This window comes from Mytilus trossulus, chromosome 4, assembly GCF_036588685.1.
Source record: "Mytilus trossulus isolate FHL-02 chromosome 4, PNRI_Mtr1.1.1.hap1, whole genome shotgun sequence".
NCBI classification, from domain to species: domain Eukaryota; kingdom Metazoa; phylum Mollusca; class Bivalvia; order Mytilida; family Mytilidae; genus Mytilus; species Mytilus trossulus.
The window spans coordinates 74,599,686-74,611,925 of NC_086376.1; the positions used below are offsets into that span (position 1 = coordinate 74,599,686).

The 12,240-nt window shown below is 29.8% G+C and overlaps 1 protein-coding gene across 8 annotated transcripts in view; it reads right to left on the minus strand.

Moving 5' to 3' along the window:
• Window positions 1-1,729: 1,729 nt before the first annotated feature.
• The window catches only part of LOC134715965 (kinase non-catalytic C-lobe domain-containing protein 1-like), a 52,126-nt gene continuing 41,615 nt past the window's right edge, over window positions 1,730-12,240 (minus strand). For 7 of the 8 annotated variants that reach the window (XM_063578568.1, XM_063578570.1, XM_063578569.1 and 4 more), the window contains 8 exons: window positions 11,620-11,760; window positions 11,179-11,199; window positions 7,975-8,169; window positions 7,591-7,694; window positions 7,116-7,266; window positions 5,090-5,272; window positions 4,477-4,634; window positions 1,730-4,308 (listed from right to left, as the gene is read on the minus strand). In XM_063578568.1, coding sequence (XP_063434638.1) covers window positions 4,083-4,308; window positions 4,477-4,634; window positions 5,090-5,272; window positions 7,116-7,266; window positions 7,591-7,694; window positions 7,975-8,169; window positions 11,179-11,199; window positions 11,620-11,760 — 1,179 coding nt within the window. In that variant the 3' untranslated portion in view covers window positions 1,730-4,082. The remainder of the gene's footprint in view (window positions 4,309-4,476; window positions 4,635-5,089; window positions 5,273-7,115; window positions 7,267-7,590; window positions 7,695-7,974; window positions 8,170-11,178; window positions 11,200-11,619; window positions 11,761-12,240) is intronic. The other variant, XM_063578574.1, reaches the window with a different exon arrangement.

Below are 12,240 nucleotides of genomic sequence, written 5' to 3' on the forward strand. Positions count from 1 at the left end.
CAACATCAATACAAATCCCTGTAAAAGAAACTAAGGGGAGCTCACACAACTGTGAGAAGTTTCTACTCAACTAATGGAATGTTGTATTGATTTTAATACCCGGTAAGTAAAAATATAAAAAGTTTCCTCTGGTGTTAATGTTAAAATGTGTTGAGACTTGTAATACTTTTTATTCTTAATAGGAGTCTGTGTACCAGGTCTCACTCATGTGAAAACAGAAACAAGTTGGAAAACAAGGATGTTTTAACATATAAATGCTGTTTGTCTGATAAAAACACATCTAAGAAACTTATTAATAAGATTATGATATCAATAACACAAAGATTTGGCTTGATGATATCAATCTAAGAGACATTTTGTTTAAAGCAAGATGCAAGACAGTTGTCAAGTTATAAGATAATTTCCAGTACAGTGATCCCTACAGTTGTCAAGTTATAAGATAATTTTCAGTACAGTGATCCCTACACTTGTCAGGTTATAAGATAATTTCCAGTACAGTGATCCCTACAGTTGTCAAGTTATAAGATAATTTCAAGTATAGTGATCCCTACAGTTGTCAAGTTATAAGATAATTTTCAGTACAGTGATCCCTACACTTGTCAGGTTATAAGATAATTTCCAGTACAGTGATCCCTACAGTTGTCAAGTTATAAGATAATTTCCAGTACAGTGATCCCTACACTTGTCAAGTTACAAGATAATTTCCAGTACAGGGTCCGAGATTACACAATTAATTCATAGTGCATTTCTTTTAGAACATAAATGAAAATTAAAAAAATCCCACCTGCGCTTTCTCAATGAAATTTTTACAGTGTGTTGTACTACTTTTGGGACAAATTATATCAAAATTATAGAAAACTTCATTGTCTCTAATTCAAAATATGGACAATTTTGTATTTAGGGTGTCTTGAAATCTTTTGACAGCTTTTTACTGTGTTATTTCACCCCCCTACTTACAATTTTAGGCATTAAACATAAAATAAATTTGGAAGGGGTATAAAAATTAATGGCAAGTAACCCACTGTTAACACTAGGGACTATATTCGTGAACAACGAAAATCAAGGGACGACAATTGTGGTCTCGGACCACAGTGATCCCTACAGTTGTAAAGTTATTAGATAACTTCCAGTACAGTGATCCCTCAATAAGTTGAAGTGTAACATACCTTACAACTATTCAACTAATCCAAAGTTGAATTGATTAATAGTTGATTGCTTAACGTCCAGTAACAAATATGTCATGCATATTCAGAATGATATAAGGTTAAATGATTGATTGGTGTTAAATGCCACTTTCAATGATATTGTGCTATTTGGTGATCAGTTTGAGGAAGCTTGAGTACCCACAATGAACCACAGACCTTCAGTAGGAATACAGGATAATCCTAGTCAATTAAGATTGGAATCCAGTGCAGGATTCAAAACCTTGGTGTTGACAGGCTATTGATATAGTAGATGGACTACTAAGACCACTCAGCCAATGAGGTCCCTCTAAGGTTAGAGACATATGGTCATGAGAAACATGTTTTTTTTAGTTTCATTATTGTACTTTGTATCGACGACCATGTACGATTATGTTGAATACATTCTTTATATTTTAATCATTCTGTGTTGATGTGAATCAAAAAAAAAATTACTGCTGGATGTACTGATAGACAAAGAGATATGATGTGAGCTAAATCCATTTCTATAATACATAGCAAATTTTTAACAAAACTAACAAAACAAGTTTTCAAAAACATTTTATTTTCATTTTTAGAAAATAATCAATAAAGTTTAACAAATACAAGCCGACAGTGTGTCCAAAATACATATTGATATACTGATAAGATACAGGTATTATAAAGGTATATTTGATTATTCAAGGTATACTTATTTGTGGAAGTCATTAGATGTTGTAATATGATATGTAAAATAACTTTCATACATTTTTAAACAAGACAGAAATTTTCTTAAAAAAAAACCAATAACCCCTCGATGTTTTGAAATTTATCAGCTATAAAAGATTGAAAAATATTCATCATAATTTCATGAATATACAGTGGTTTTCTGTCTTTTGTTTCCCATGTATCTAAAATTGAATGGTAACACAAAATAGAATATTGATAGTTTAAATCCTAGAATATAAAATGGTATATCATTTGATGATATTACCAGTAATGCAATACAACTTGTACAAGTTTATTTTTAGAATATAAATGTCAACAAATTAATAAATGCCTGTATGTTCTATAAATGCATAGTTATAAAAGAACGTCAGCAGAATATAAAATTATAAAATAAACAATAAATAAATATACTATAATACACAATATCACAGTTTAGTATTAGCAGATCTATGGGCAAGCAAACAACCCTGTTTAACAACTTTGTAGGTATATAAATATAATAAACATAAAATATATATATTTTTAATTAGACATTTGATTATTATTAACAATTTTAAATTTCAAGTACTAGTCCTTATTAGATTCATACTCAATGTGATTCATGGGTGAAAAGTCACAATTCAAATTTTAGGATTATAAAGGATTTTGAAATTCATATATAATTTATAATATGAACCCTACAAGACTTTAATTCTTTAAAATGCAAATTTAAAAAATCTGATTAAGGGAGATAACTCCAATCCTTTAAAATATTTGAAAAAATATCCTGGTGAGGCAGTTAATGGAAAATATTACTAATTCCAGTCATGTAAATCTACTTAACTGATTGACAAAAATACAAATGTGTAGCCTTTCATGAAACATATCACAAAATTTGGATCTTGTATGATTCTCATATGGACTACAACTTTAGTACAACATTTTTCATAACACATACCATATATAAAATAATAAAATTGCCAAGTCTCAATCTGCTGGATTAAATTATTGAAAATGCCATAGAATATATCTTATTTTGGAAATACTTTTGAACAGACTTATTTCCAAACAATTCATACATCTTTTTAAAAGAAAATATAAAATAAAATGATGCACACAAAAAATTGTGTAAAAAAAATACCATTTTGTTAGGAAAAAAAGGTTATTGGAATGATATAAGATCATATAAAGTTATAAAAATAATATCATAAAACTATTTATAATAAAATATATATATATGTAAACATAGATGTGTAAAAAGTATATACAGTGTATCACAAACTTCTATATATTGCAATAATAAAATATGGATTTTTGTACAAAATATATTTCTAATAAATATACAACCTAAAATATCACTGATTAAACTTTCAGCAGCATAAAAGAGTCTTATGAAAGCGATTATCTCTCCTTCTGACATTTCCTTGAAATATATATAAACCAGTTTACTTTGCGATATATTAAACCACTCCGTTGAAACTAATTTTCAAGGGGTAGGTTTTAAAAAGCATTAGTAATGAACAAAATAAGATGGCAACAATAGAAAAGTCTTTTCTTTGGCCATGAAATGTATTCCCTATTTTTGTAAAAGGCAATTAAAAAATATTAAAAATACCTTAATCACAATATGATCATTCCATAATAAAGGGAAATAAAGTCCCCATAATTCACTATTGGTTCTTTTAATCACAATATTTAATGTCATTTGGAAGTATATCTTGATCCTGGATTTTGATATACATTACATTAATATTGAAGCCATTTGATTTGTTGAATATAAGGAAGACAATTGGAACATCATATAATGCTTCCAGTCATGAAAGTGCTTTATATTTTCTCAATAATTAATCTAGGTAAAGTGCTGGACCTCTGTAACACTAATACGTATTTCTGAACTACTTAATTTTTCTAAAATTTATATCATACATTGTTAAAAAGTACTTTTATCTTCATTTTACATCTAAAATACTGTTAACTGAGTTGTTAAGAGTTAATAATATCTAAATAATCAGCACTACATGATCTTCACAGGAATTTGGCACATTTTTTTCCTTGAGACAAATATATCAGTTGTCCTGAAGGATGGATTTTAAACTAATTGTTAAAATTTCATTCACATGTTTCTTAATAATTATTGTTTCTACTCCATTGACATACATAAAATGGGCATTTTCTGAAGCATTTTTGATAAGGCAGTCTCAACTTTTCAGCAGTTTATTTTGATTGTAGTTTTCCTTTCATTTTACGGAAGGCACCAACAATTCCACCACTAGACATTCTATGATAATTTGTATCATGCTGAGCTGCAATCTGATGAACATCCTGGTCACAGAACTCCTTCATTCTCTGAACAAGTACTTCCTGTAGGTCAATTTCTGGGTCAAATCCATATAAATGGTTCTTAAATATCCTGACTTGATCAATAGCATTGCAAATAGATCTAAAAGAAAGCAAAATTACATTAAAATACTTTTTGAACTACTGAAATTCAAATGACACATTGTTAAAACAAGCCTTTATCTCCCATTTTCATCTAAAAACTGTTAACAAATTTTATACTAATGACATGTAAAATGTGCTGTTAATTGCTGAACTTTATTTTATTCACCTCATTTTACTCCATTTATACATTCCATTTGCCAGTTTAAATCCTCCTATTTCACACTGCTGTATATGTAGCAGTAGAAGCACCACTGATGGGATTGTGGGATACATGTGGCTGTCCTTGTTACTCAACAATGATCCTACATCACTTTTCAGGAAGATCTATAAAAGGCAAATAAGGTTTGTTAATCTTATTTCTATAGACATTAATTGTGTTCATAGTTTTTAAAAACTTTTGTTCTTTTCAAACCAATAATGCACATGACTCTCTGATGTTTTTTAGTTCCAGAGATAAAATGTTCTTTTTCCAAAATTATATGTGTGAAAGTGTTAAATAACCCCAATTGCTACACAAAAAAAAGAGATTTTACATTAAAACCATTTTTCTAAGAATAGTATATTTCTTTAAAAGAAAAAGTGTTTGAAGACTCCTATTCTCAATAGAGAGCTCTTACTTAAAGCAAGCTTCATGGATAATATGTTGACATAGATAATTTTTATTCAGGTTATTATGCAAACAACAAAAAATGATAGACACACAGAGCATGACTTGACCGAAACCCTCCTCATATCTATATGAGGGGTTACAAACACCTATAAACTACACAGATATTTACCCTTGTAGTGGTAAGCTCCTCCATTACTGCAACACACTTGGCAGACAGATTTTTCCATATTGGTAACTGTTTGATGACTAAGTTTTCCAAGCCTTCTAAGATTGACATGCATGTGGCATAGTTTCTCATATCCTTACAAGTCTGGGCTGTAAATAACAGCTTACTTAATACTGCTGTCTGGCTCTGCAAGGAAAAGAAAGACTAGAGCTTCAGATTGATGATTAACTATTTCATATTTATATTTAGAAAATAATATTAAATATACATGTTTTGAGGGGAGACAACACTGTATACATCCTGTTTTGTAGGCAGTCAAAAATGAAAACTTATATGTAGCCACTGTAGCTCTTTTCAGAGCAGGTAACCGTACCCTGAAACAAGATTTTTTTTTTGAAAGGCCATGAAAAAACCTATGAATTTCATACCGTTTTGATTATGAAAAATTCGTAAGGGTTCCACGGAACACAGTGTCTCGCCTACTTTGCTGTAACTCCCAGGCTCAACAAAAATGAGGAAAACAATCAATAAAAATATTCCTCTTGATACTATCTTTTGATTGTAAGAAGCTTCTGTCCAAGTTTAGTAAAAATCCAGGATAGTTTATGAATGGAATAAATGTTTTAAAAACTTTAACTGCAGACTGTATAAATGTAACTGGAAGAAAAACTAAGTCCATTTATAAGTAAAATACAGATACACAGGTACCATATATTAACAAAATTTCCTTTCTAGATACTAGCTTTTGATCATAAAAAAGCTTCTGTCCAACTTTGGTACAAATTTAAAATTGTATAAGAAAGTCATAATTTTTTTTTTTTAATTTAACCACAGAGTGAATGTGTTGTTTCCTGGCAGAAAACCTAAGTCCATTTAAAAGTATAATACAGAAAAAATGAATTTATTTTTTTACAAAATTTACTTCTGGATACTATCTTATGACCATAAACAAGCTTCTGTTCAAGTTTGGTACAAACCCAAAATAGTTAAAGAAAATTATTAAAATTTTAAAAAGTTTAACTACAGAGTGAATGTAATGTTTTCCCGTAGAAAAACTAAGTCCATTTATAAGTGAAAAACAGAAAAATGGAATTTTATTTTTGCAAACTTTACTTCTGGATACTATCTTATGATCATAAACAAGCTTCTGTCCAAGTTTGGTAGAAATCCAGTATAGTTTAAGAAAGATATTCAAATTTTAAAAACTTTAACCACAGAGTGAATGTAATGTTTCCCCGCAGAAAAACTAAGTCCAATTATAGATAAAATTCAGAAAAAATGGAATTTTATTTTTACAAAATTTACTTCTGGATACTATCTTATGATCATAAACAAGCTTCTGTCCAAGTTTGGTAGAAATCCAGTATAGTTTAAGAAAGATATTCAAATTTTAAAAACTTTAACCACAGAGTGAATGTAATGTTTCCCTGCAGAAAAAACTAAGTCCATTTATAAATAAAATACAGACAAAATGGCATTTTATTTTTACAAAATTTACTTCTGGATACTATCTTATGATCATAAACAAGCTTCTGTCCAAGTTTGGAAGGAATCCAGTATAGTTTAAGAAAGTTATTAAATTTTCAAAAACTTTAACCACAGAGTAAATATTTGTGGACTCCGCCGACGACGACGACGGAATGTAGTCTCGCTTTTTCGACTAAAGTCGAAGGCTCGATAAAAATGTAATGGATCTTCATGGGTGTGCACATGACCTGATTTCAGTTTTTTTATGTTCAAATTAGGCCTTTTTTCCCCATGTTCTTAGGATGGATTTTTTTTAATATATTAAAAGTACACTTTATTTTTATTTCATTATAAACTAGAGAACATTCTGATTCCAGTGATATCTAGTCTTATACAAGTATCTTTATTAATCAGTCCACCACTAAGGGTCACTTATGCATGGTCCCTCAAAATATGATAATATAGAAAAAAAACTGTTGATTGCACCCTAACAATCTTAGCAGCCCTTGTGTGAAACTAAGATGAAAGCTACCTCTGGTTGTTGACAAATTTTTCCCCTTACCTTGACAGAGGAACAGCTGACTATTTCAGCAGCCACCCAATGAGAAACTTGGTTAGAGAACTCAATCATCTGCTGCATGTTAGATTCATTTCTGATGTCACATACAAACAAGTTATACTCAGTCTGGTTTTCACTAGCAGGACTGTTCAACCTGAAATATCAATTTAAAAAAATAACATTTCTTAAGAAGAAACTAATTATAATAAATGCATATGTTTTCATAGAAAGCCATTCCCTTCTCATAAGATCAGATGCCCATGTTTTGTAAACATCACAATCTGAGTTAAAACCTAATTTGGCATATATCTTAAAATCTAAATCAACATGTCTAAAGTTGAATGCGATCAACAATTAAACTATTTAAGAAACATAACCCAAACTATTTAGTATAGGCTTGGTTTTAAGGAAAATCTAAATTATAATTTCTATAATAAATCAATAAACTTTCAAACCTTCCATACAAAATAAAACTTACTTGAAAGTAGAGGGTGCTCTAGACTTGGCTAACGTTAATGATACTCCTACTCCCTGCGACTTGGAGTTTAAATAATGTACAGGATGAGTTTGCTGGAATAGTCCCTAAAACACAAGAGTGAAAAAAAATATAAGTAAGTAACACAAAATAGGTAAGTAAAGAAACAGGTAAGTAACATAAATATTACTAAATCACAAAATGTTTTGAAAAATTTAATGTTAAACAAGAATAACAAAGATTAAAATGCCCAAAATATTTCCCTTACTTTAGTAGGAAATGTAACTTACAAAATTTGAACATGTCTTACTTTAACATTGGAAAATATTTTTAAAAATATATAATTTGAAACAACTCTTTGCAAGTAATACATTGTACTTTCTGTACCTGTTCTATCAATGTCAGCTGTTCTGCCAATTTCTGAGGAGTATAGTCAGCTAAGGTAAAATTCTCTGTTCTCCGGGATAATTTCAAATCTAGATCAACACTTCCACGTCTATGTGGCTTTACTGGCCCTGGTTTTACATGAGGTAGTACAGACTTGTTAGATTTTGACTTCACCACTGATTTAAGGGTGTCCCACTGAAATTGAAAGTGTCTATCATTAACAAACACATATCTTTTTCAATTGTAAAAGTTCATATTCTTCTAACATTGAAACAAATTATGGTGAAAATTTTAACCTTTACTATTTGTAAGCCAGATGATGTAGAATCTTAAGCTCCATAAGAGATTTGACTGTCCCTGTCAATATCCACTCAAAAGAGGACAAGCAGGTAAATATATACATACTGTGAATTCATTTATTTTCTGTGGGTACCAATTTTCATGGTTTGAGGAAAATTTACATATTCGTGGATATTTCATTTCGTGGTTTTGGCAAAGTCTACACTCATTCCTTTAGAAAATTTGTTTTCGTTGAACATTTGAATTCATGGTTCTCCTGTACCAACAAAAACCACGAAAATTTGTATCCAACGAATATTAATGAATCCACAGTATAAAACTTATGAGAATTTTTAATTTCATAAATATAAAGGATTAACACAGACCAAAACATATTGTCAACCACGCAATCAGTCAATTTCTTGAAAATACTCCATTTCTAACTTAGTTTTAGAATATGAACTAGCTAAATCTGAACAATCTTTTCATGAAAGCATTTCAGTATATATACATCTAAGGCTTTTCCAACTTTTGGGGTAAATCAATGCAGCATATCAGGATTTTTTTTAACATTAATTGACCCCTCCTTAGAATTTTATGTTCCATTTATTTTGCTAAAATAATGAAGAAAAAGCTAATCAAAAATAAAAATAAATGTAAACAAGAGGCTCTCAAGAGCCTGAATCGCTCACCTTAATTTTTTTGGTTAAATCTCTCATCAATGATTATTTTGGCTTTTCAATTTATTTAAATGTTCTTTAAATCCTCCTATTTTCTTCAAAAGCAAAAAAAAGAAATCATTTTTTCTATGTTCTATTTTAGCCATAGGAGCTATGTTTCTTGACATACAAGGAAATAAAATATAAAATTTATACTAGATACTCTGAAACTCATTTAGCCTAAGTTTGGCTGAAATTGATACAGCAGTTTCAAAGGAGAAGATTTTTTAAAGTAAGTCAACATGATGAACAAATTGTGAAAAAAGTCTTTAAAGGGCAATAACTCCTTAAGGGGTCAATTGAAAATTTTGGTCAAATTGACTTATTTACAGATCTTACTTTGCTTAACATTTTTGCTATAAACAGTTTATCTGTATCTATAATAATATTCAAGATAATAACCAAAAACTGCAAAATTTCTTTAAAATCATCAATTCAGGGGCATTATAACTGAAAAACCAGTTACCCAATTCGGCTGAAAATTTCAGGACAGGTAGACCTTGACCCAATAAATACTTTAACTTCTTGTCTTATTTGCTCTAAATGCTGGAGTTTTTGAGATATAAGCCAAAAACTGCATTTTACCCTGTGTTCTATTTTTAGCCATGACGGCCATATTTTTTGACAAAATAGAAAATAAAACACAAACTTTATTTTATACACCCTACTGATCATTCAGTTGAAGTTTGGTTGAATTTGGTTGAGTAGTTTTAGAGGAGAAGATATTTTAAAGTTAGCAAATATGATGAACAAATTGTGAAAAATTGTCATTAAAGGACAATAACCCCTTAAGGGGTCAATTGACAATTTTAGTCATATAGCTTATTTGTAGATCTTACTTCGCTGATCATTTTTGCTGTTTACAGTTTATCTGTATCTATAATAATATTCAAGATAATAACCAAAAACTGCAAAATTTCTTTAAAATCATCAATTCAGGGGCATTATAACTGAAAAACCAGTTACCCAATTCGGCTGAAAATTTCAGGACAGGTAGACCTTGACCCAATAAATACTTTAACTTCTTGTCTTATTTGCTCTAAATGCTGGAGTTTTTGAGATATAAGCCAAAAACTGCATTTTACCCTGTGTTCTATTTTTAGCCATGACGGCCATATTTTTGGACAAAATAGAAAATAAAACACAAACTTTATTTTATACACCCTACTGATCATTCAGTTGAAGTTTGGTTGAATTTGGTTGAGTAGTTTTAGAGGAGAAGATATTTTAAAGTTAGCAAATATGATGAACAAATTGTGAAAAATTGTCATTAAAGGACAATAACCCCTTAAGGGGTCAATTGACAATTTTGGTCATATAGCTTATTTGTAGATCTTACTTCGCTGATCATTTTTGCTGTTTACAGTTTATCTTTATCTATAATAATATTCAAGATAATGACCAAAAACTGCAAAATTTCCTTAAAATTACCAATCAAGTGGCAGCAACCCAACAATGGGTTGTTTGATTCATCTGAAAATTTCAGGGCTGATAGATCTTATCCAAATGAACATTTTTACCCCATGTCAGATTTGTTCTAAATGCTTTCGTTTCAGAGATATAAGCCAAAAACTGCATTTGACCCCTATGTTATATGTTTAGCAATGGCGACCATGTTTGTTGATAGATCAATTTATAAACTAGATACCCTAAGGAACATTCTGTTAAAGTTTGGAAGTATTTGGCCTAGTAGTTTCAGAGGAGAAGATTCTTGAAATAGTTTACGACGACGACGACGGACGCCAAGTGATGGCATAAGCTCACTAGGCCCTTCGGGCCAAGTGAGCTAAAAAGAGTGAAAAGATAATGAAAATTCATGTTATTAATGAGTACCATGAACACCAATTATTTTATATTCCTAAGATTCCCGACTTAATAAATTACTACAATATCAATATATGAAGGTATCTGTGCAAATACTTGTGCTAGGATTGTATTTTACACAAAGTATTCAGAAAATTCTCACATGTTATTACTACTAAATTAGTAAACAGTTTTTTTTTTTTAATATATATAGAATGACTTAATTTGATGTTAATACAATTATGATTTAACAAACTTTTAATTTTTCCATTCATTCATCAAGGAATACAATAAGGATGTAAGTTAATATGTGTGCACAAGAAATATGTATCCCAAAAATAACTGAAAGTTAAACATAAAGTTAAGGTTTTTTTGTAAATGTCACCATCTACATGCAAATTACCTGAGGTTCTTCACTATTGTCCTAAAGAAAACAATCCTAGAAGCTTAAACACAAGTTTTAAATAATGTGGGAACAATTGAACAAAACTTGCTTTAAATCTACATATCAATATACTTTTGTCTTCTTTTAGTTTCAATATTAACTAATAACTGTTAAAAAATAAGATTTCAATTTTTTTTCTAGATTTCATTTTTACTAGAAATTTAATAGAATAGATAACGATTTAAGTCAATAAGACAGCAACCCAATGACAAACATAATCAAATGATATAGAGCACAACAAACAGTCTTAAACAATAGACATGTGTCTATACAATATGTCTAGCTCTAAAGAATAGAGTCAACAAACATTGTGAATAAATTGATGTTTATTTCTAAATAGAATTGATCTCAAACTGAAAATAAGCATGATTGTCGAAAATAAAATTGATAGAACTGTACCTTTTTCTGTGTCCCTGGTTTATAGACATGAATATTATCCTCTGTGGCTGTTGAAGAAAGGTCTATATTCTGTCCAATTAAACAACTGTTCAGTAAATCTTGTAAGGAGGGCTCCTCATATTCAGAAGATGGCTTGATGCCCTTTAAAAAAGTCAATCAAGTAAGATTAAGATTCGGGCACTTGAAAACATTCCCATCACATGAGGTCTTATGCTAGTTCATCTAACATTGAAAAGAAAGTGCATCTGTATAACTTGAAAACAATAATGTAAGGTTGTCACTATATCCATATTTTTTCTTTGAGTGCAGACATTTCAAAAAAGAACATAATTTACATTGTTGAAGAATATATACAAAGCTATTTTTTGATATTTCCAGTTATTTTAACACATGAGAGCAGTTAAGCTAAAAAATGTAGTAACTACAACACCATCCTCTTCCCCCCAAAGAATGTACTAACATGAGCAACACAGCCGGTGCCACATCTTGAGCAGGATTTGCTTACACTTCCATAGCACCTGATATTACCTCAGTTTTTGGTTAAGTTAATATTACTCAGTCTTTAGTTTTCTATGTTGTGTTTTGTTTGCTATTGTTTGTCTGTTTAAACGTTTTTCTTTT